This window comes from Phalacrocorax aristotelis, chromosome 3 (genome assembly GCF_949628215.1).
Source record: "Phalacrocorax aristotelis chromosome 3, bGulAri2.1, whole genome shotgun sequence".
NCBI classification, from domain to species: domain Eukaryota; kingdom Metazoa; phylum Chordata; class Aves; order Suliformes; family Phalacrocoracidae; genus Phalacrocorax; species Phalacrocorax aristotelis.
The window spans coordinates 113,906,558-113,928,392 of record NC_134278.1 but is presented as its reverse complement, the minus strand read 5'-3'; the positions used below and the strand labels follow the sequence as shown (position 1 = coordinate 113,928,392).

Genomic DNA, 21,835 nt, shown 5'->3' with positions numbered 1-21,835 from the left:
CCTTTTTTCTTAATGCTAACTTCACAGAATTCTTTCTTCCTAGCTAAAGTGTTCCTTGGACCAATCTCAAGGAAGGACTGTAGCTGTATGTTTCTTAGCTTTTTAATCCACGAACAGTTTCAGTGTAGCGGCATACCTCCATCAAGTGACTAAATAATCTTAGTAGAATTTTTAGGAGTTTTAGGGACATTCAGTTATCTGTGACTATGATTTAGAAACTAACACCTTAACAGAAGCAACACAAAGATAATGGTGAAAGTGACCATTGCTCCTCAGATACCTTAAGAGCTGAGAAAGGTGTTAGGGATTTTATAAAGGTCCATTTAATTATAATTATGTCTAAAAGAAAAAAATAAAAATAATAGTTATTTTATTATAAAAAATTGGAACTTGCATCTAAAAACAATTTAATGGAATGATTCAGTATAAAATCCTCAACATCCATTTGACTATTATTTATTATTAAAACTTGAAAAAAGCAATCTCCTTCCCTCTCTCCCCAGTCAACTCACCAGTCTGGGGTCAATTTCTTCATTAAGAACTGCTTCATTCTTAATAAGAGCAACTCGCTGTGCAAATCTGCAGGTTGATATAGATTCCTAGAAGGAAAAAAAAAAAGAAAGAGAGAAAAAAAAATAAAGTCAGTTAGCTTTGCACCAGGTAAGTAGAACAGACTGCTAATGAAGTAATTGAACTAAGTTTCTGGTTTTTTGGATATGTTACAGAACTAATCTACCATTTCATAGTCCAAAACAACAATATTTAATGAAAAATAAGTTAGCATGTTAATGACAGTGACATATTAAACAGTCAAATCATAGTATGTATTTTATTGACCTAGTCAATCCCCTGATCAACTATGTTTCAAATGAGTCCCCAGCTGGCACTAAAGGATGAGAAAGCCGCACTATTCAGAAGGTAAAAAATTTTGTATTATGAGAAAATGCAAAGGTCAACTAAAACCAAATTTTTATTTTTTTTTTTTTTAATGAGAAAGGGACTAGGGAAGCCTATGCAAAAGAAGCTGGGAAAAAAGATAAAGGGAAGAAGAGTGGAAGTCCAGGACAAATGAGAAAAATTTTGGGAGACTTGGAACTAAGAGACATACAGGAGGAGGACTATGATACCAGATCAAAAATTGTCAGATGAGCTAAGATGAGGTGCAAGAGGGCAGGAATGTAGAAAAGAAAAAAGAAGATACAAGGCTGAGGTTGTGGAGGAAACTCTGTGACAACCAGTGCATACTCTCATCTAGGGCACAGAATGACACTGAGGATCCCCAAGTATTGTTCCGTCCTTTGAGATCAGCCGATACTCACATGCCAGACCCTGCTAGGGAACTTATCTACCTAATGAATAAAAAGCCAGCAATTGTTCTCAGTTACCTCAAAGAATAACACGGCATGCACCAGTCTTAGAAGTTCCAGTGACGCTTGATAAACTGTATGATAAAATTTTCTGTGATGTGCCAATCTGCATGTGAAATGTAAGAATTTACACATAATGCCTGCATTAAGAGAACTTTACTACTGCTACAGTCTTGTATTTCAGAATCAAATTCTGCAGTTTCCAGTCCTCCAACACATGAAAATACCAATTTAAATATATGATCACATACTCCTTTTTCCATAGGACTTCTGTCTCTTTCAGTGCTTGCAGGTGTGGTATCTGAATTAGGGTTGCATGATGAAAGATACTACTGTTGCCAATGTAAAGAAATGGGCATCTCTAGGATATGATTCACCATGACCTTCATCTTAAATATGAAATAGATTGAAACCAGAACTACCATTGGCTGGCTCATGAGGAGCAGCTAAAGTCACTTGGTTTGTTCAGCCTAGAGAAGAGGAAACTGAGGGCAGACCTCATCGTGGCCTACTGCTTCCTCACAAGGGGAGGAGTAAGGCTGCCCTTCCTGCGCTGATCACTTCTTTCTGGTGACCAACAACAGGATCTGAGGGAATGGCCAGGGGAGGATTAAATTGGATATTAGGAAAAGGTTCTTCACCCAGAGGGTGGTGGAGCACTGGAACAGGCTCCCCAGGGAGACAGTCACAGCGCCAAGCCTGACGATATTCAAGAAACACTTGGACAATGCCTTCAGACACATGGTGTGAGTTTTGGGGTTGTCCTGTGCAGGGAGAGGAGTTGGACTTGATGATCCTTGTGGGTCCCTTCCAACTCAGGACATTGTATGATTTGATGATGTACACACAGAATCAAAGAAGAGTTTTCAAGGGAAGGAAAGGAAGGCCTTACAATTAAGAGAGCTGGACTCTCTGTTTACCTCTGCTGTACAGTTCCTGTGTTATGATGATTAGCTAATATGTTCTATACATGTATTAAGTACAATTATATGTACAGTACACGTACATACATTTCCACCAGACCTCGTTACCTTGTTCAGTGTGAAGCATATGTTAAATTAATGAGTAGCTAGTCAATTCAGTCTTCAGTGTTCAACAGGTAAGCTTATGATCTATGCCATCAAAATGATAATTAAAGCTGATGGCTACTAATTCCTTAACAATTTTTTTCTGCCATGCTTATCATTACAGTACCTCTATTTATTGTTTTGCTGCAAGTAGGTGGAATGATTAAACAGACAGGAAGCTGAAGTCAAAAGTACAAAAAAAAAATTGATTATTATATGATCTTTTGTTCAAAACAGCTTCCATTCCACTTCAGTTACAGCTATAATAATTAATATATCTACAACTCAGAATCAAGATCTTTCAAAGCACTCTACAAAACTAGCACAAAAAGTGTAATATAAGTGAGGTGAGTAGTTGTATATTAACTCTTTGACAGAAGTAGGAATACAATCTAGTTCTCTAAGATAATAATCTAGCAGTTCTCTTCATAAGAGTGCCCTTTCCTACTTTGAATTCTGTGCCTCATTGCTTTCATTGCAAGGAACAAATCTAGGACTTTAAAAAGTTACTTTTATTACACAACTTCAATTCATACTGGGGGGCAAATCTGTCTTGCGCTTCCTTTATGATTGAAATGTATATCCAATGGAAAAAAACAAATACAAAAGTGAACTAAACACAGCTATGTATAATGACTTAGAGGATTCCAAATTAAAATTATGCAGCTATCTTAATTTTCTAACTTTTAGTAATTGACTTAACATCTGTCCTAATATGACTCGCACATATCGGATTCTGGGGAGCAGGGTAGGGACATTTCTATTTATTTTTGGAGAAGAAGCTCTGTTGTGTAGATGGTATATGTTAAATCAAGAACAAGAAAGCTGTCAGTAGCCTACTCTAGATAATTTCTTTGGGCTAAACAATCCCAAAAAAGAACCCCAGATTGCAATGTGAGATATGTACACCTGAAGAACTGATATACGAAAGGGTGCTTATCCCACACGCCTGAAAAAAAAAAATGTATTAACAAACTTATCCAGTTGCATTTGTAACCAGACATTATGCTTGCATAATTACATGTTTACAAGTCTGAAAAATCTGTTTTCATTTAACAACAAAGTCCATTTTGTAAAGAAAAAAAGTCTTCAACTAGATGAATTATGCTTTTAGTATAATGCTTTCCACTGTATTTCAGAAAACAGTCTTAGTCTTAGCAGATTTTTTTCTTGTTTATTCACATTACAGTGCTTTGATGTTATGGAAAATCAGGAAATAAATAGATCATAAATGGCTTTGAGCAAGGTACTATGTATTCACATTGCAACACACTTTGGTAAACAAAGAGAAGAAAACATCACTACGTATAACTCCAGTGCAGGAAATTGGTGAAGAGAGATAAAACTATTTGAAAAATTTCCAAAAATTCCAAGTCACCCCGCCCAGTTCCCTCTCTCTCTCAATGAACTCTCCAGTTGTCTACCATACTCAATGAAATCTCAACTCTAAAGAAGTCTACAGAAGTTCTGCCAAGGCCTTCAGTGTGATCCGTAATCTGTGTATAGATCTTACCCATATGTCCCCCGGAAAAATCCTTGGAAATGCCTTTTCATAAGTCTAACATTCATTCACCAGAAGAACAGTAAATTTTAAAAAAAAAAAAGGTTAATTACTAGTTCAAGTTGTTTCCCAACTGCTCCTTGACTTGAGATTACTTAGAGTAATGCACATCTCACAAAAAGGATTTGCCCCCATCCTACTGCAACTTCTACTGAGGAAATTGCCTCCCAGAAACAAAGTTAAAATGTTTTTTTGTAAGGATAGGAATAAAAGCATACACACTTGAAATGCAAACTGTAATAAAAGTCAAGGGAACAGGATCTTTAGAGAAGTAAAAACATTTTTGTTGAAAATAGATGGAAATAACATACATCTATGTTTCTTTTGTCTATAGAGAGTGTTGCTATCATGGTAGTCATGCAGTTTCCTCCCAGGCTGTCTCTTAGCACTGAGGTCATCATAGAGTTTCGGTAAGGGATGTGGGACCGGTTTTTCTCTGCAAGGGCAATTATTACCTGAAACAATAGTAAAAATGAAAAAGACTTGAATTTATGTGTCTATTAATGACAACACAGAAAGAGAACAAAACCAATCTGCTCAGGAACCTAAGCTTCTGATATAACAAAACTATGCTCATGCACCCGGTTAGCTGCAAACGCAAACCCACTGATTTTATTGAAATAATTTCAACTTAAATTTCAGCATGTTTATATGTCTTTGTAGAGGATGGACCTGAAAGACCAAATGAATTTAATTTTATCATACCCTAGCTTTACAGCCTCTCAGCAACACAGAAACTGAACACAATAAACTAAAAATCACAGACTTTCCTAAACAAAGGACCTTACTGAAATCTTCCTCATATTTTTTCTATCATAATAATAAAGTATAGATAGTATTCAGGTAAAAAATTCCTTAATATTTGCTAAAGCATGCTTTTAAAATTACACATTCTTAAAGCATATGGTTCTTAGAGGGGTCAATACATTTATTTCTGAGAAAATGCCTTGAAAAGTAAAACACAAATAAAAGGGTGCACAATTACAATGTACTGCTGGAGAGAAATAATTCCATTTAGAATATACATGTCTTGGCCAGAAAGGAAATGGTACACCTACTATTCTCAGTTTCCCTCTCAGTTGTTTACATTATGGGACCTAATTATTATTAAATAAAAAGCTAGATTACTCCATGATTTGTTGTGATATAATATATTTGAACTGTTAACTGGCCAAGCATTGTACTGAAAAACTGTAGCTATATGCATTGTGCAAACTCCTAAATGATTAGGAGTTGTTTTTCTTTTAATAAATGTTACACACAAACATATATTTTGTTTATGCTGCACTTAAGAAAATTGTTACTTTTGAAAATTTAATAGAAACTTTTTTGTTGGCACTAGGTTTCTTAAAGGTCTTCGGAAAGGTAAAATTTCTTAATATAAATCTTACACTGGTAGCCCTGAGAAGGATGCATGTATTGTATGAAAATTATCATCTTTAAAGGAATCGGGAAATCCATTCCTGGATCAAGGTTTTCAAATCTCCTATATTACAACCTGTTAGATGGAAACACATTATATCTCTTTTCGTTCATGATATTGCATAGAACCCTCATAGTAGTCTAGTGTATAGATCAATAAGCAGACTCCCAGACTCTGCCACACAGAGACTACAACCTGAACAGACACCATGGGAAAAGAGCCAGAGGAAAGACATGTTATTTCCATTAGAAATGGGAACTGTGTTATAAAGAAGTTCATTTTTTCTGAAGTTCATGCAGGAAGTCTGTAGCCCAGGTAGAATTTGAATGCCCCCCCACTGACACTGAAAAGCTAAGTGACCAGCTTTCACGATGACAGCCACTGCACTGTCCTGTTAACAGAGTCACATAACACAGAAGATGATGACTTTATGTCCCTTTAGTAAAACCTCACCTAAATCAATCTTTACAATCCAGTCAAGGAGTCTGGAATAGAAAAAGGAGATATCTGAAGGAGAGGGAAGTGATCTTCTTTCACAAAGTGACTGAGACCACCTGTACAGGATCTGAACCTGTGTTTTCTAATAGCCAACCAAATGTGACAATCTTGTCTCATTTTCACATGGTCAAAAAGAAGGTCTTATTATCCTCTTTATATAAAACAAAAAGGGTTTGGGGTTTGGTGTGGGGTTTTTTGGTTTGTTTTTAATACTGATAGGTCTAATCTTAAAAGACCATAACAACAGTACTGAACCAGGACTGTAATATGCTGGTTTAAACCAACATAATTTAAGGCAGAAAATTTCATTTTGAGTGGGTCCAAAAAACCATTTTAAGACCTAATTTATTTTTTAAAAGTGGAAGCTGTCAGAACTATTGTAACTTTTTTGTAAAATTGCATCCTATAAGAAACATAATAGCATATAGCAGGTACAACCATTCACTGAAATATTTGGAGATATTATTAAGCATAAAGGAAGGCCTAAGACTCAGAAGTGGTTATGATATGATCTGAAGTGTGCCCAAGTGTCCCGGCTCCTGCCCACATCCTTTGTGCAGGCAGTAACTTCATATAGGGAATAGATTTGTACCAGTACCTCATGCCAACAGGCAGCCAGGACATGTTCTCAGAGCATCCTCAGGAGATGAGGATTTTGGGGTGCATCGCTTGCAGGTACAGAGCTATCAACTACATCGATATCTTGCAGTTTAGTTTATCACATACTCTGAAGCCATATGCCTGATCCAGAGGTCTCCTTTTTTCTCCTGTCTGTCTGCAGTTACAAGACGTCTGACATTGCCTTTGATCCATATCCAGAATCCTTCCAGATTCCTGCACACATCTCTCTACTCTTCAGATTTCTGTCAATTAAGTCTCCCATCCCCCCTCCCATTTCTAGCAGAGTTTATCAGCTTAAGCTCTGGTCCTTACAGCAAAAAGTCCAAACTCTACTGCTGTTGTCTTGTAGTTGATTACAAGTATTCTTACTTTTTGGACAACATATGCTTGTCTCTGGTATATACTACAGGTCTCGCTGGAAATAATTCACCCCAAAAATAATGATTTGTTAATCAGAAACAAATTAATGTATTTCACTTTAAATTATTAAAAAGTTCTTGGTTTTTTTTCTATTACAGTAATGTCTGTATATTTTAATTAGGAAATAACAAAACCAGAAAATTACTTTTTCTACAGGATATGAATAAATACAGCATTTGATGGCTGGCAGTGATTTCAAATTTTATTAGTAAAAACTTCAGTAGGTGTGGATAGCAATCATTCACTAATCAAGAAAACCTTTTGGTGTTCCCTAAATGGAGCATGTGTTAAATGACAGTTAACAGGCACATTCGTCAAAGCAGTGGGAACATTGTAGTCTATAATTTTGAGGAGATACATACATAACATTCTAATTCTACTAATAGTGTCAAATCATGTGGCTGTGTCACTGTTAATTTGTAACTCTGCGTTTGGCCCAGGATACCCTAGGTTGTGTATCAGAAGGGAACATCTACACATGCACAGAAAAGCAGTTGTAATTCCATAACATGCTACTACCTCTTACAGATGACAATAGTTACCTGGATATTGTAGTAGGGACTTTGAAGAGCACCCATGCATCAAGTTGCTGTGGACACTAAAACTGAATTGTCCCTACTGCCACTGCAGGTCAGCTGCATGACACTATCTCATCCTCATTTCACTCTAGATATATAGGCCACTTGGAGAAAAAGTGCCGTTGATTTAAGATTTTTTTTTTTAACTCATTGTGGGTATTTAACAAGTAGACCAGGTGTGGTAACACAGAACCGTGTTCCCATTGTCATCTGGACACAAATCATTTTAAATGACTATTTTATTATGCAAGGTGTTTAGAAATGGCATAACTCAACACTAAACACCAGTAGGTAACTAAATAGTTGAGCTTGTAAATAAGCTGATTTTGAGGACTCCTTGTACTTTAATATTAGTCACTGCAAGGTCAGGAGTGAATGGCCCAATGCCCACTGAACAAAAAGGTATTTTTATTGTCTTCAGTGGCCTTTTATTCAGTATTAGAAAATATTTTTATTAATAATACACAATCCCAGACAGAATCTAATGTGCTTATCTCCAACTGTATTTATCCTAAAATAGGAGTGAAAAGTTGCATGACAAAACATTAACGTTTTATGCTTCTACAGCACTTCAAACCTGAGTATCTCAAAACACACTACACAGATTATTAAATTCAATCTCGCAGAAGCTCATGCAATGCTGCATTATAAATAAATAAAAATCATACAGCAAATAGGAAGGATCCTATTGTATTATTCTGAAGAGATCCATTTTAGAATCATTTATCCTTATCACTTGCCATGAGTACAACTAAAATACAGACATTTTTCTTCAACATAAAATTTAAACAAATGGGGGGGTATGAAAAAAATTCAGTGTAATAGTAAATGACTGACTGCCACCTGCTGTGCCTTAGGCTTCTTCTTTGGACAGATGAAATAGCTCTGATTGTAGATTAAATAAAATGTAAGATATAGTTCATGTTAGCACAAAAACACACAACACAAAAAAGAAAAATATTCTTCCCAGTAAGAGGAATAATCAGTTATATTTCCCAATCATAATTTTAAAGAATTTTCACATATAGACACCCAGAAAATTTTCTCGTTTAATGGATTTCCCCAACTGTAAATTTTTCTAACACATATACTGGAGTGTAAATTAAAAGGGACAAGTCTGAATTAGTGTGAATTTTTTGTACTCCCCCACCTCCTTATTTCTCCCAGGAAATGACAGCCTCACAAACCTGTTATTTTTGTATATAAGAATTTCTAACGAAGCCTTAGGAAACAATACTGTATTCTCCAGCAGAATTCCAAAAAATAACAAATTTCTGGCAACAGAAGAGTGTGAACTGTACTGTGAAAACAGTATGCAATCTTAGGAAGAACAATTTCTCTTACAGGTGTGAGTTCTGAAATCCATACATGAAAAACTTCAGTGATTGCAGCTTAATAAGACAGCACCCACAAAATAGATTTCATTGATTACCAAATGTTTCTTACCCTTGCTTGGTGTTTTACAGCATTAGATTACAAAACATCACAGCAGATCAGGGAAACATAAATGTAACATACACTAAGTTTTTATAAATAAGTATCTCTTAGCAATGCCACGAATACTAATCTGAAAGGAAGGAAGGAATGCAATGGAATACAGACAATGCCTATAAACCTGGTGGAAAGAAGAGATGCTGGAAAAGAAGATATGAGTGAGTGCAAACAGCCTTCACCACCATACTTACCACATTCATAAAAACTACAAGGGTCATAAAGATGCAACATCTTGTTTTTCCAGTTGTGAATGGAAAATTATTATAACAGATCAGTGGAGGAAAAATAATAACGTCCCCAATAGTAATAATATTAATAATTATTATTAACAATAATAATAATAAATAACAATAATAACAAATCATGGTCTGTTAACCAAACCTTTCTACTGGAATACTTCGTCCTCAAAGTTTTAATTCACCACTGCTATTTTAACTAATTCTTCGTTTCTTTTTTAAAAAAATTAGTATGATTAGTAAGGATTAATCTACTTTCCCAATATCTGCCTTTTCTGAAGAGGAAAATATAAAGCAACAGTGAAAGGAGGATAGAGATTTCAGTATACATTAAATCAACAGGCTAAAACTTTTTCAGTAACAACAGCTGAACGATAAAGCTTTGTGGAGATTTATTATTATTGTAGTTGCATCTATGAGTCCTATTGGTATATAGCCAATTATGGTAGTTACTCCACAAATACATTAACAAATTTAACTCCTGTCTCAAAGAGATCGAAGATTGACATTGGTAGAGGAATAAAACAACATGAGAGCCTAATATTTTACCATTTTACAATGTTTGAATCACATAAAAAGCAATCAGTTTAGTCCACTGATTCTTGACTGATACATCCCGATCCCAGCTGGGGAAGGGGGAGAAGGTGACAGAGAACATTTTTAGCAGAAATACAGCTGCAATCTTGTAAATATCCTTAGCATTCCAAATAAAACAAGAAAACTATTTTTTAAATACTAACCTGTATATCTCCTATACCCTTACTGTTCCTAAATTAAATGATGGTATTTCAAAGGAAGAGCTATCAACTCAAACATTTTAAGAAACTGCAATAAATATCCTAAGACTAACTGAATATTGGAATCAAGATTTCCAAACCATTGCACATTGCTAAACAGGAATGTAATACAGGGAGAAATATTTCACTCTATTCCAATTTTACCTGTTCCAAATAATGTAATGACAGGTTGATGTATTTAGCCTCTGTCAATAAGTGACCTCCGACTCCAGTCTTTGCAACACGCTCTGATCCAGCAAGGTCTACTAAGTGTAACTTGGAGCGTCGGATAGTTGCAGATCCAGGTTCCTTGCTGGAGATGTGAATAGTGAAAATGCAGTGAGATCGGGTTGAGGCTTGATTCATTGGTGTCTACAATGAAAAGAAAGGAAGAGTCCTCAATGTTCATTTAATAAATAAATTCAGTTTTTTATAGCTCAATAATCTGGCAATTGAAATCACCAGTTTTTTAGCTATTGCACCTGCAATAAATATGCAAGAACACAAAAGGATTTACCTGGCACTCACATTCTGGCCAAATAAGTGGATAATTTTGATCTGGACAAATTATAGTGCAAGCAACTATCCTTGTTCCAAGATACTCTAAAGTGAGTACACCAGCAAAGCAGCTGGCTTTACTATGCCGAGGAATACTAGAAAAGGGCATGTTGATTGGAGGAAAGTTACTAATTCCTGATCTCCAAGAGGTTATAAATATCCTCATTGGTAAGGCTTTTATTTTTTTTTTTCCTAGATAGCTACTAGTGTAATTAAGACTAGGACTTTCTATAAGGCTTTAGACTTCCACATTTTCCTTACTTTTAATGAAAATATTTAACTTGGCAAATCAGTATCAGAATTTTTGTGGCATGACATTTTCATGAAAAGTTCGGTTTTAAATATATTGATTTGGAATAGCTACTGCCATACTTGCTTAACTAGATACATAGAAAATCTTGGTGAATTTTAAGCCATGCACAGCTTTAGTATGACTCCAGCAGTGTCACCAATATATTTGAAATGCAGAACAGAAAATTTTAAACAGCATTCATATTTAATTTTAGATTTCAAATGAGCACACGCCATCACACATGCACCTTTCTTTTCTTAAACAATGTATATGAAAAACTTTAAGCCTCTAAAGCCTCTTTCATTTAGTTATAGCAAGCTGTTGTTGGAAACTTAAAACTCAAAGAATTCCTTAGTATCCTCATTTTATAAATAGCTAAAGCTTTAGAATATTTTTTGAGAATATAGGCTTACCATACAAATAATAATTTTGTTTATAAACTATACCAAGTATTACTAAATTGTTATCAGGTCATAAATACTTGTCTTGCAGAAAAATAGGGTAGTGAAATACATTAATAAATAAATATTGTTCAGTTAGCACCTAAATCTATATTTCTTTATAGCTATTTAAAAAGATGATTCAAAAAATTCTGGTTAAATTGTATATGTTAATCTGTCTACACTTTATTCCTCTGTTATTCTAGAGTAATTATTTACCCAGGCATACCCTGTGATTCAGACTAGATATACCAACATGTTGCTTTTTTTTCCATAGTCTGCTTTGGTATGAAACATTCTAGATGTTAAAATAGCCTGCTTGTTGCAGGTGTTGAAGGTATTGTTAATCCAGAAAGGACAGCTCTTAACAAAAAGACTGCAAGCTGAATATTCCTTTACCAGGAATAATATGAACAGCCATACCTCTTGGTTGAATTGTCTCCCCTTCAATTTCCCAGAATTTTTTTTCTAGCCTTAATAGTGCCAGCACAACTGAGCTGTTTTGGGAACTGATTCAGCTCAAAGGAAAAACAAACAAACAAAAAAAACCACAAAAGGTCTGCAAACCATAGATATTTGAACTGGATCAGTTTCCTGATTCGGTCACAGCACAGCTGTAGAAAGCAGTTCTGCTAGAATAATTGAAAATGACAGCATACAGTGTGTGAACAAGTACGTGCTGTGTAGGAACAGCTACACTTGTAGTTGGTAAAAATTCTGTAAAGAAATGACAGCCTTAGCACTATTTTATTTTGAGCTGCTTTACCTAATAAAGCCAAGCTCAGAGAGAAAGGGAGATTTTTCATCATTAGTTTATACAGACAAGGAATTTTGGAATAACATAGGCAAGTCACTGGCTCTGCTTAACCGCCTGGTTTCTAAGGATTATTTCACAATCCTGTGAAATGAGCATCAGAGTGCAGTCACATGCTATTGCTGTCTTCAGAGGTGAAGCTGAACAAATGAAGGGGCAGTGAGTTTAGCATGGGAATGAAAATAAACAGGCTCAGGGAAAGGTGTCAAGCAAGAAAATACTCCCAAACTTATTTGAAATGCAGTTATACTAAGAAAAAGTTATTTGCTGTTAAAATGTACTTTATTCAGCAATTCCGATTCCATGAATAATCAGAGCCAGCTTCACTTATTTTACTAGGAGAGCTATGATTTTACTACTTGCAGCTCTGTGAAGCAGGACTGGATATTTTATTTTTCCATCCCCAAATCCACAACAGATTTAATATTCAAGGACAACAGAATTGATATTTGAGGACATTTTACACTACATTCATGGCATCAGTCTCACTATACTGCAGACAAGTCTAAGCCAGATCAAATATCAATACAGGTCTAACTGTGGAAGCACAAAGTAAAGGTTGCTATGGAAGAAGCAGAAGAAATCATCATACTTTAGAATAAGCATTCTTAAGAAAACTTAAGTTTCACTATGCAGCAAACCCTCTTGTATTTTAAAATGTGCTTTTAGTCACACCTGTTTAACACCAACAGAGGCAAAAAAATAAAGCATAAAAGAAAATCATACCAGGACTCTGAGTTCCAAAAGGCCCGGGCAATATTTGGCCTATTAGGTCTTTATTATAATAGCAATACACTAGCCACAACTTATTTTTCCATGTTCCGAGCAGATTCTGCTGGACTGGTCATTAGAAATTCCTACGCTTTTCTCTCCACAACTTCTTTTTTCATGTAAAATGAGTGAAACTGATTTGGAAGTCATTGGCTAGAATCCCAAACTGCTATTTTTATAGACCTTTTTCAGAGTAGAACCATGCTTTAATCAATATACCAATACTCCTTTTACAATATGATTCTATCGCCACTTTGCAGTTCCCGTACATAGAAAGCTCTATTAGAACTCTTGCAGGAAGTGTAAAGCAATAAAAATTTAAACTGTTAAATGGGATGTGATCGTGAAATATTAATTGTAGTCATAATCCCCCACACTTTGCTACTTCTACCACACAAGAAGATGCAGAGCACACAGCAACAGAAATGACAACTTGTCAGCATCTTCAGTCCAAAAATAAGCCTTTTTCGTTTGGTTGGGTTTTTTTTGCTCTTACGTGTGCACTTCTCAGTATCACCATTCAGCTGTTCAGAAAGTTTGAAAACTGAAAACAAACAAAATTCTCTGGACAGTGTCTCAGAGCCTACTAAAAGGTTCCTTTAGTGGCTTTCAGAGTTCATTTTGGCTTTGTTAGTGATATTCAAACCATATGTATATGAAATCATCCTCACACTAATTTCATGTGATGAAGGAAAAAAGAAAGAGGGGAGTGGCCTGGCTCTCAGCAGATGGTTGCTATTGTGAAAGTTATATATAGGACAATTGAGGAGTTGCAGTTACTTACAAGGAAATAATTTTTTCCAGGAATTTTGTGACATCATAAACCACATAAGCAGACTTCAGATGCTTTGTGATATCACATGAACACTACAGAGGAATTAATGCCAGGTCGTCTGTTGCTGCCCATTTGTGGGATGGTAAAAGAGCAATTCAATAACATTTCTTTCAAGACCATGATTTTGTAAAGCACCAGTGTTTTCTTTGACCTTGGAAAATATGCACAAGAGATATTTCAAGCCATACAACCCAGGCTCCCTTTTCTCCAGGACCGGGATATACCTGTGTTTGCTGAAATTAAATAAACTAAATAAAGGCTTTGTGACTTAAACAATTAAATCTCTTCACACAAAAGTTGCAAGAAGGTGATTTCTACTTAAACGAGAGCCTGCAGCCCAGCCATATTGCAAGAAGCATTCGAGTCAGATGTTTCCATCAAGGAATACAAGGTCATGAAAAGTCCAAAACCTTGCTGGAGCCTAAGATATCTATCTTAATATAATTGTTAACTACCTTAAATCATCAAAACACTGCAGGGCTTCCTCCCTACACAAGATTTTATGTATTTCTCAAATACCTTATTTGTTGCAGCTGCTATTGTAAATGTTTTCACTAAGAAGAATAGCCAAAAAAAGGATGCTACTGGTCTAAATAGAGTTCTTAATAATTGAGGATATGAGAAGGAGAAAGTTTCTTAAATAGGAAAAAAACATATGAAAAGCTGTTTGACAATCACCATTAGACTAACAGAAGCTGCTACTATCTGGAAGAATAATGTGTTGATCATGGCTGCCAAATACACTCAGACAGAGAAAATACAGAAAAGAATTCAGGACAGCTGGGACAAAAAGATTTCACAGGTGATAAATGCAGTCGTTCAGCCCATATTGCAAACCATCTCCACTTGGCAATTTATACAGTTCCAGTGGAATCTTTTCCTCTTTGAATCAAAATATTTAGACATCAGAAGAGTATGATTTTCCTGTATGAGTGAATGAGTGACTAGTCAAGGCATAAATGAAGAAAGGCTGATTCTGAATGCTCCCTTTTTTTGAGAGAGAATGTCTTGGTGAGAAGGTACAAAATCTTGTTTTAAGGATGGTTTATTTTTCCTCTGCAGTTTTTCTCGCTTTTGAACTTTTTGAAGAAGGGCAAGGGAAAGAGAAAAGCACTGATAGCATCCAAGGCTGATATCAAATTGATTTTCTCCAGTCTCAAGCTACAATCATATGGATACCTGTAGGAAGAAGTTCTGACAGCTTCAGTCATTTCACAGTTCAGATGGTAAGAAAAGAGCCATTTTGTCCTACAAGAATGATAATAAGGCAATATAACACAGTTTGTTTTTCTGGTTGAAACTCATCCTTAGAATATTCTGATACTTTGACAATGTTGGGTTATAGCACAGAACATCATAAGTCTCTGCAAGGCTAAAGGAGAAGAGATTCTTTGTTGAAAAACAGTGGATATATCTGTCTAATTAATATCAGCTCCACACGTTCCAACAGGACCCTGCTATATGGAAGGGTATGTAAGCTGAAGAACAGGAGGTTCCTGCCTTTTTATCTGGTAGATGACAGTTTAATATATATTTAGTTTCCTTTCTGATTAATATGGTACAAGTGAAGGGGTTCTTCAGGTGTACTTAGGTACACTTGGCGCTGCTGAAATTGAAAATTTATTGCTATGAACATATAAGAATGAGAATAGGTGCAATCTGACACTTCCCTGATTTCTAAAAGCAATACTTTACCTTTCCATACTTAATACAAGTACAGTTTCACAGCTAGACCATGGTAACTGAGGTAACTTTTAAAGTAATTACTATTCCCTGGTGAGGATATTATTGAACTTTACATTATACGGTGCCTTTTATCTATATAAATCCCAAAGCGCTTTAAGGACTATTCAAAGTAGTACATATGACCAGTGATTGTTTTACCACACATTGAAATGAAAGCACATGTGTGAAATGATGATGCCATTTGGTGCTAATGATACTTTAGAACAGGTTTGTCAGAGAGCAAATATATGAACAACTGGCACCAATGAAGAACCTAGGAAAGCAGGATGAAGTTCTAATGTGGATAACATGCCTCCTTGGCAAAAGTGTCATTTAATCTCATATGTTCACACATTCAAATCCTATTTTTCATATGTTATCCAAGAAAAAAAAATAATGCATTCTAACACTACCAGTGGCTTTCTAAATATATTCAAGAGAATACTAATGGACAATAAAAATAAACACAAAGGGAATGAGTCCAATTCAGAGGTCATAAGTCAGACCCACAACTGTCTTTAAATGTTTAAAAGTTTCATCCTTTCTTGAAATAAACATATTTAAACATTGCCAAAAGCTTACTACTTGCCCCATGTGTACTTCAAAGATTTTAAATGATGGAACAAATACTGTGTAGTACACACTGTCTTCCAAATTTAAACAATGGAGTATTATAGGTATAAAACCATGCACTGAAACATTTCCTTCCTCATTAGAATGAAGTAATTTTGCATTAGAGGAAAAACAAATGCTAACTATACATGCAACTGCACTGTTCAGACATAACAATCTCACATAAAGATTTTACAGTTCTGAAATCGATGCATGCCCTTGGGAGGCTACCACCTCTACCTTTCTCTGCTATTTTGAGAGGGATACTAAAAAAAGTAATAAGGATTCTCTAAATCACAGAGGTTCAGGCATATTATTTTCAAGGACAGCAATCACAAGAGATTCCTATCACAAGAATTTAGCAAACAGCACTTCACCTGATGACATATTAATAGTATATCTACCAAAATAAAATGGTTTGTGAACACTACCTAAATGGCCACTTATTTCTGTACATGAGCTTTTTTAGATGCTGCTGCTACCACCTGTGTCATATGTGCAAATTAGATTTTGGAATCCTTTGTTTGCATGTATTTGAGATACCGAAATCATAAATTTGGCTTAAAAAACTAAAACATAAAAAATAAACCCAGATTATATTTTTAATAACCTGTTGCTGAGATTCTTATGCATTCAAATGTAAGAAGAAACTGTGTTTTATGGGAAAACAAAGGAAAATATAGCTCTTACAGTTGGAAGAGCTGCCAAAAAAAGAATCGTTGTTTTTTTTGGGTTTGTTCTCTGCCTATTTCTCCCTGGCAAAATGTAAGAGACAAAAATTTCCCATTTGGATTTTACATTATTAAGTATTTCTGCACAGATGTCTCCCATTTTACCATTTCCACAACTTGTAGTACATGTCAAAACTAGAGCAAAGGATTGGTCCTATACTGACCTACAAACCAGTCCTGCACAAATTAGATTAGCTTCTCCTTTCTTCCTTCTCATGAGCTATATAGTTATGTGTGGGAAAGAAGTATTTGGTTATAAATGTTCCCTTAGGTTCTGACATTTAATGAATGAGTGAATGTAGCCTACAGAATACTTTTAATATTATGACCACTTTCTTTTTAGCACAGTCACTGGTGAGGGCAAAATGCAGCCCTCAAATCACAAGTTAGACTCCGCTAGCAGAGTCACTGCAGAAATTAAACCACCATTCTTATTTTCAAAATCTTCAAGTCTTCAGTGAAGGGTTATCTCAGGGGTAAAGCATTAGATTGCAACTTTAGAGGCCACAGTTTTCATATGTGATCTGTGACAGTGATCTTAGTTTTTCCTTAGCCAAACTCCTCAGCATTAAAAAAGATGTATCAAGCATTTCTTTTACTTTCTTCTCTATTTAGGCTTATTCACCTTGTATCTTTTTCTGTAAAATTTACTTAAATAGGGTCCTAATCTTTTTTGAGGTCAGGAAGTGTTATCATAATTCAGTTAAGGTTTAAAAATATGGATCTCTAGAGAAGTTATGGTTGATGTTGTAAGTCCTCTTCCCTAGACCTTTACATTAATTCCTCATTTCTGCAAACGCTATTTTCTCATTCTGAGAAGTCATCATATAAAGTCGCAGAATCACCTAAAGCCAAAAATGCCAAATGATAATAGGTGATAAATTCTGTAATTCCTGAGAGGAAGCAGCACTCAGCAAGCTCACCGTACAGTATTGCAACATACCTGCTGCAGTTGCAAAGGAACAATGTATAACTATATAGTAAATATATATATTAACTCAATAATAATAATAATTATATATAATAACATGTATAATATATATTACTATATAATAAAAACAAAACTTCTACAATGAAATCCAGCTCACTTAAAGTTTTCAGAATCATATTAGCATTCAGACTAAGCAAAGTAAATATTGCTGCAATCGGTGCCAGTTATTCCAAGCAAGACTTCTCTGCATTTTTTTCTTTTAAGTACTCTTCATGAAAGACCAACGGAACAATAATTCTGTAATGTTTATGCAACAAAAAGGTCTTGCTGTGGCAAAAGCAGCAAAAGTGACAATGGCATAGCATTCGCTAACCTAAGCCACCCAAATTAGTGAATTCTCTGCTACTGGGGTCCCACACATTCTCATTTCTATTCTTATGTTTTCTAGCAAGTACTAGCATGCCCCAATTAAAAATACCAAGCTTTAGATTAAAAAACAAGCTAAAGGATATTTTTATTCACACAGTCCAGTTAAGTCATGGAACTTTGTATCACATGAGATTTCATTATAAGAATTTCCTGAGGTGAAAAGAAAGCATCTGGGCAAATTCATGTAAAGAAAAAATACAATAAAAAATATTAGCTCTATATAGTGTGAAAGAAAAAGTAATGAAGATCATGATTTTTTTAAAAAAAGTATCATCATTTACTTGGTTTATCTTTTACTCTTCTCTATATATTTGTTCCCATTGTTCAAAACAGGAAACGGGAGCAAACATATCTTTGGTCTGAACCATTAAGAATATTCTTTCAGTTTTACTGAGGATTACTTCATCTCGACCTGTAATGACTTACCATCTTCATTAGCCCTGTTATTTGTTCACAACTTTCAGAGTTTGCAATATATTTTCTCTTCAGGCAACATTTTCCAAATATGTAACACAATTGCCCTTTACAATTACTGACTTATGACCCTGTCAGCCAGCAGCACACTGTTCTTTAAATATTCTGGCTCATTTTCATACACAGCTCCTCTAAACTGATGAGAAATTTCCTGAAGATCTTCCTCCATGCAATAAACTTTCTTTTTCTGTTTTCATTACCAACTATCATGACAGGTTTTCAGGCTTCCGAACTCAATTTCATTTTTTTTGTCTGCTCTATTACACTTTTTAAAGTTCCTTTCTAAATTGTATCGATTTTTCTATTTCAATATCATCCTTGCTTCAATATTCATATTTACTAACAGCCCTGAAGTACAGCTTGATTATGTATTGCCTCGACCTCTTTCTGCCTCTCAAAATGTCACTGCTGCAAGTGTCTCCCTTGAGAAACAGAGAACAAATTAGTTTTATGCCTATTTATATTTTATAATCAAACACTTCTTTCCCTGTGCCCAGGTGTACATAGTCAGCCAGCAGGAACAGAGAGCTACTTGACTATGTAATATACTTTAAATGTCTTTCTCGTCATTGATTTATTATATATCTTTTTTGTCAGACAGAGGAAGGAAACTCAGAAATTTCTAAAATAGAATTAGCTGTGTTGTAGTAAAGACACATTGAGAGTGCTCACATTATACAATACACTTTTTGTATTTACATTCCACTTCCAAGTATGAAGATAAGGAAAAAACTCTACAGATTTTGGACATAGAAACATTTCATCTGAATTTTCCAGAATCAGCAGAAACACCCTTGTCTTTGCATATTGACAAATGTTTATTTTGAATGTGTTTTGCACTACCATTTGTTTTTTTACATATAACAGGACATGTTTATACGATAAGAAGAAAAGAGAGGGGGCTGCTAACTCTTACTGTAACAAATTCAAAGACAATTTAGTGCTTCTGTGGGAATGTTTGACAATGCTTTGTAAGGCCATGTTTTCTAATCTTTAAATGTGTATGCATGTTGATACATGCCATGTTCAGAAGTCAGTCTATGGTTTATGAGAAAAATGTTTTCTTATTTATTTTAATTGCAGTAAGTTACGACATCAGCAACCACCAATCAGATTCCTTAAGGAAAAACAGAAAGCTCTCGCAAAGTGAAAGCTACCATTAGAGAAATGTTTATTGAATTTCACTGTGGATATACACACAGAAAGAAAATATTTATTTATCTCTAAGGACTTCCAAAATATACATCATATGTAGAGATGTTTATGACCATTTTAACTCTGGTGGTGTTAAGTAAGATTTGTAGCAGCAATTCTCACCTCAGCAATCATTCTGTTGGTGTCGCCCAAGAAGAGCAGGTTTAAGGCTTCCTCTTCATTGGTTGCTTGCTGAAGCGACAAGTTTTTCAGATGAATGTTCTGATCGGGGTCTTCCATTATTGTCACTTTTCTATATGGGAAAAGAAAAAAAAAAAAAAAAAGAACCAAAATGAAAACTAGAATTGTTGTAAGGCAATATTTGTTCCATATTTTCATTTCGATTGCGCCTAAAAGGTGACATCTAAAACCCAAAACCAATCATAATAAAAGAACTAAAAACACGAAGAGTAAACGATGTACATTAGAAGTGCTGAAATCTTTTTTTAACTGTTACCTCCTTTTTATTCCTTTATTATAGACCTCCACATAGAAAAGGAATATATAAAATCTATAACTATGACAGAAAGCTTTAGGAGTTTTTTTTATGAGATACAGTAGAATCTCAAGGGTAAGACGTTAGGTGAATCATCACAAACAAATAAGTAGGGGTTTGTTTGCCACTACCACAGGTATTTAAACACAAATGATACATAAAGTGTACCATAATCTTGATGAACAAATAGGCATGGAATATTTCAGAAAAAGCCAATATGTTTCTAATAACTTCGCATTTGCCAAGATTATTTCTCTTTTAACTATTCTCAAATGGTAATAACTGCAAATGTAAATGATCCCTTTCTTAAATTAAAAGCAAGCAAACAGAATGACTTTATTTTCACTGAGGTTAGAAATGCTCTTAGTTGTACTTCTTTAAGCCTTAAAGTTCAGAAAAAGGAAGTTAGACAGAAGTAGCAAGAATATGGCAAAAGCTCTAGGAGATCTACTAAATACTACTGAAACTCATTTTCATTTCTTTAAATGACCTTTTTATGTAAGAATTTTTTCCTTGATCAGGTTACTGAGAATTAAACTTTAATGGCTTTACTGAGTAGCCGTTAGGGTCTCCTCAGTTAGGACATTCTCTAGTATCCAACATGGAAGCCAAGCAGTTGCATCACAGCATTTGGAAAACTCCCAGAGTCAAGACTCTGTTAAAATTGAAGTACACTAATTCTAAGGATGAATGACATGTCCTTCAGGGTGAATTACATATTCTGAGACAACTTACAGCAAGCAAGTTAGAACTTTTTAAAAAGTTATACGTTTTTTTAAAAACACTTTTTTCCCTGTAAGTATAGATACTACCTTATATACACACACACATATATGTATGTGTGTATATATATTTTTTCATATTCTTCAAGGTTAACCACAAGAGGGAGTATGGGGCTTGAGTTTTTATCTGTAGATAGCTCTTGCATGTTAATTACTCGAAGCTGCTTCAAAACCACACAGGTTGGGTTCTGTTCTGCTTTGCTTGCCTTTTTTCCCCTCAAATCTGACAGAATCAAATCGAGCAGCTAAGCAGCATTCTATAGTATTAGGGAAGTGGTTCACCCTCTGATGGTCAAAACACTGGAATGGATATACAGAAATAATCTGAACACATCACAATACACTCACTATTTTCAAGAAAAAAATACATGTAGAAGTACACAAAATGCTTCTTTCGTAGTCATAACAATTGTTTTTCCAAGTATGATTGCCTCCCACTTATAGCCTTATTTTTGTGCAGCAGGGTAAGACAGCACTAGTACAGTCATGAAACTCTGCTTCCCGCATTCAGAGCATAACCCCAAAGGCACAATTCTGCTCTCACATAACAGTGTTTTGATAATGTCAAGTTGTATTCTGTCCACAATTCCATCTGTGCATGCATCACATGCTAAAGCCCAGAGTGGTTCTGATTACAATATAATGCTTTGACTAACTTTAATATTTTGAAATTGCACAATAAACATAATCTACCTCTTTTTATAATTTAG

At 34.9% G+C, this 21,835-nt stretch overlaps 1 protein-coding gene across 1 annotated transcript in view; it reads right to left on the bottom strand.

Annotated features, from left to right (window-relative positions):
- Positions 1 to 21,835, bottom strand: part of KIF6 (kinesin family member 6) — a 178,916-nt gene that overhangs the window by 125,196 nt on the left and 31,885 nt on the right. The window contains exons 6-9 of the mRNA XM_075089133.1: positions 19,971 to 20,100; positions 10,207 to 10,413; positions 4,307 to 4,450; positions 513 to 599 (exon numbers count right to left, since the gene is read on the bottom strand). Of these exons, the coding sequence (XP_074945234.1) occupies positions 513 to 599; positions 4,307 to 4,450; positions 10,207 to 10,413; positions 19,971 to 20,100 (568 nt within the window). The remainder of the gene's footprint in view (positions 1 to 512; positions 600 to 4,306; positions 4,451 to 10,206; positions 10,414 to 19,970; positions 20,101 to 21,835) is intronic.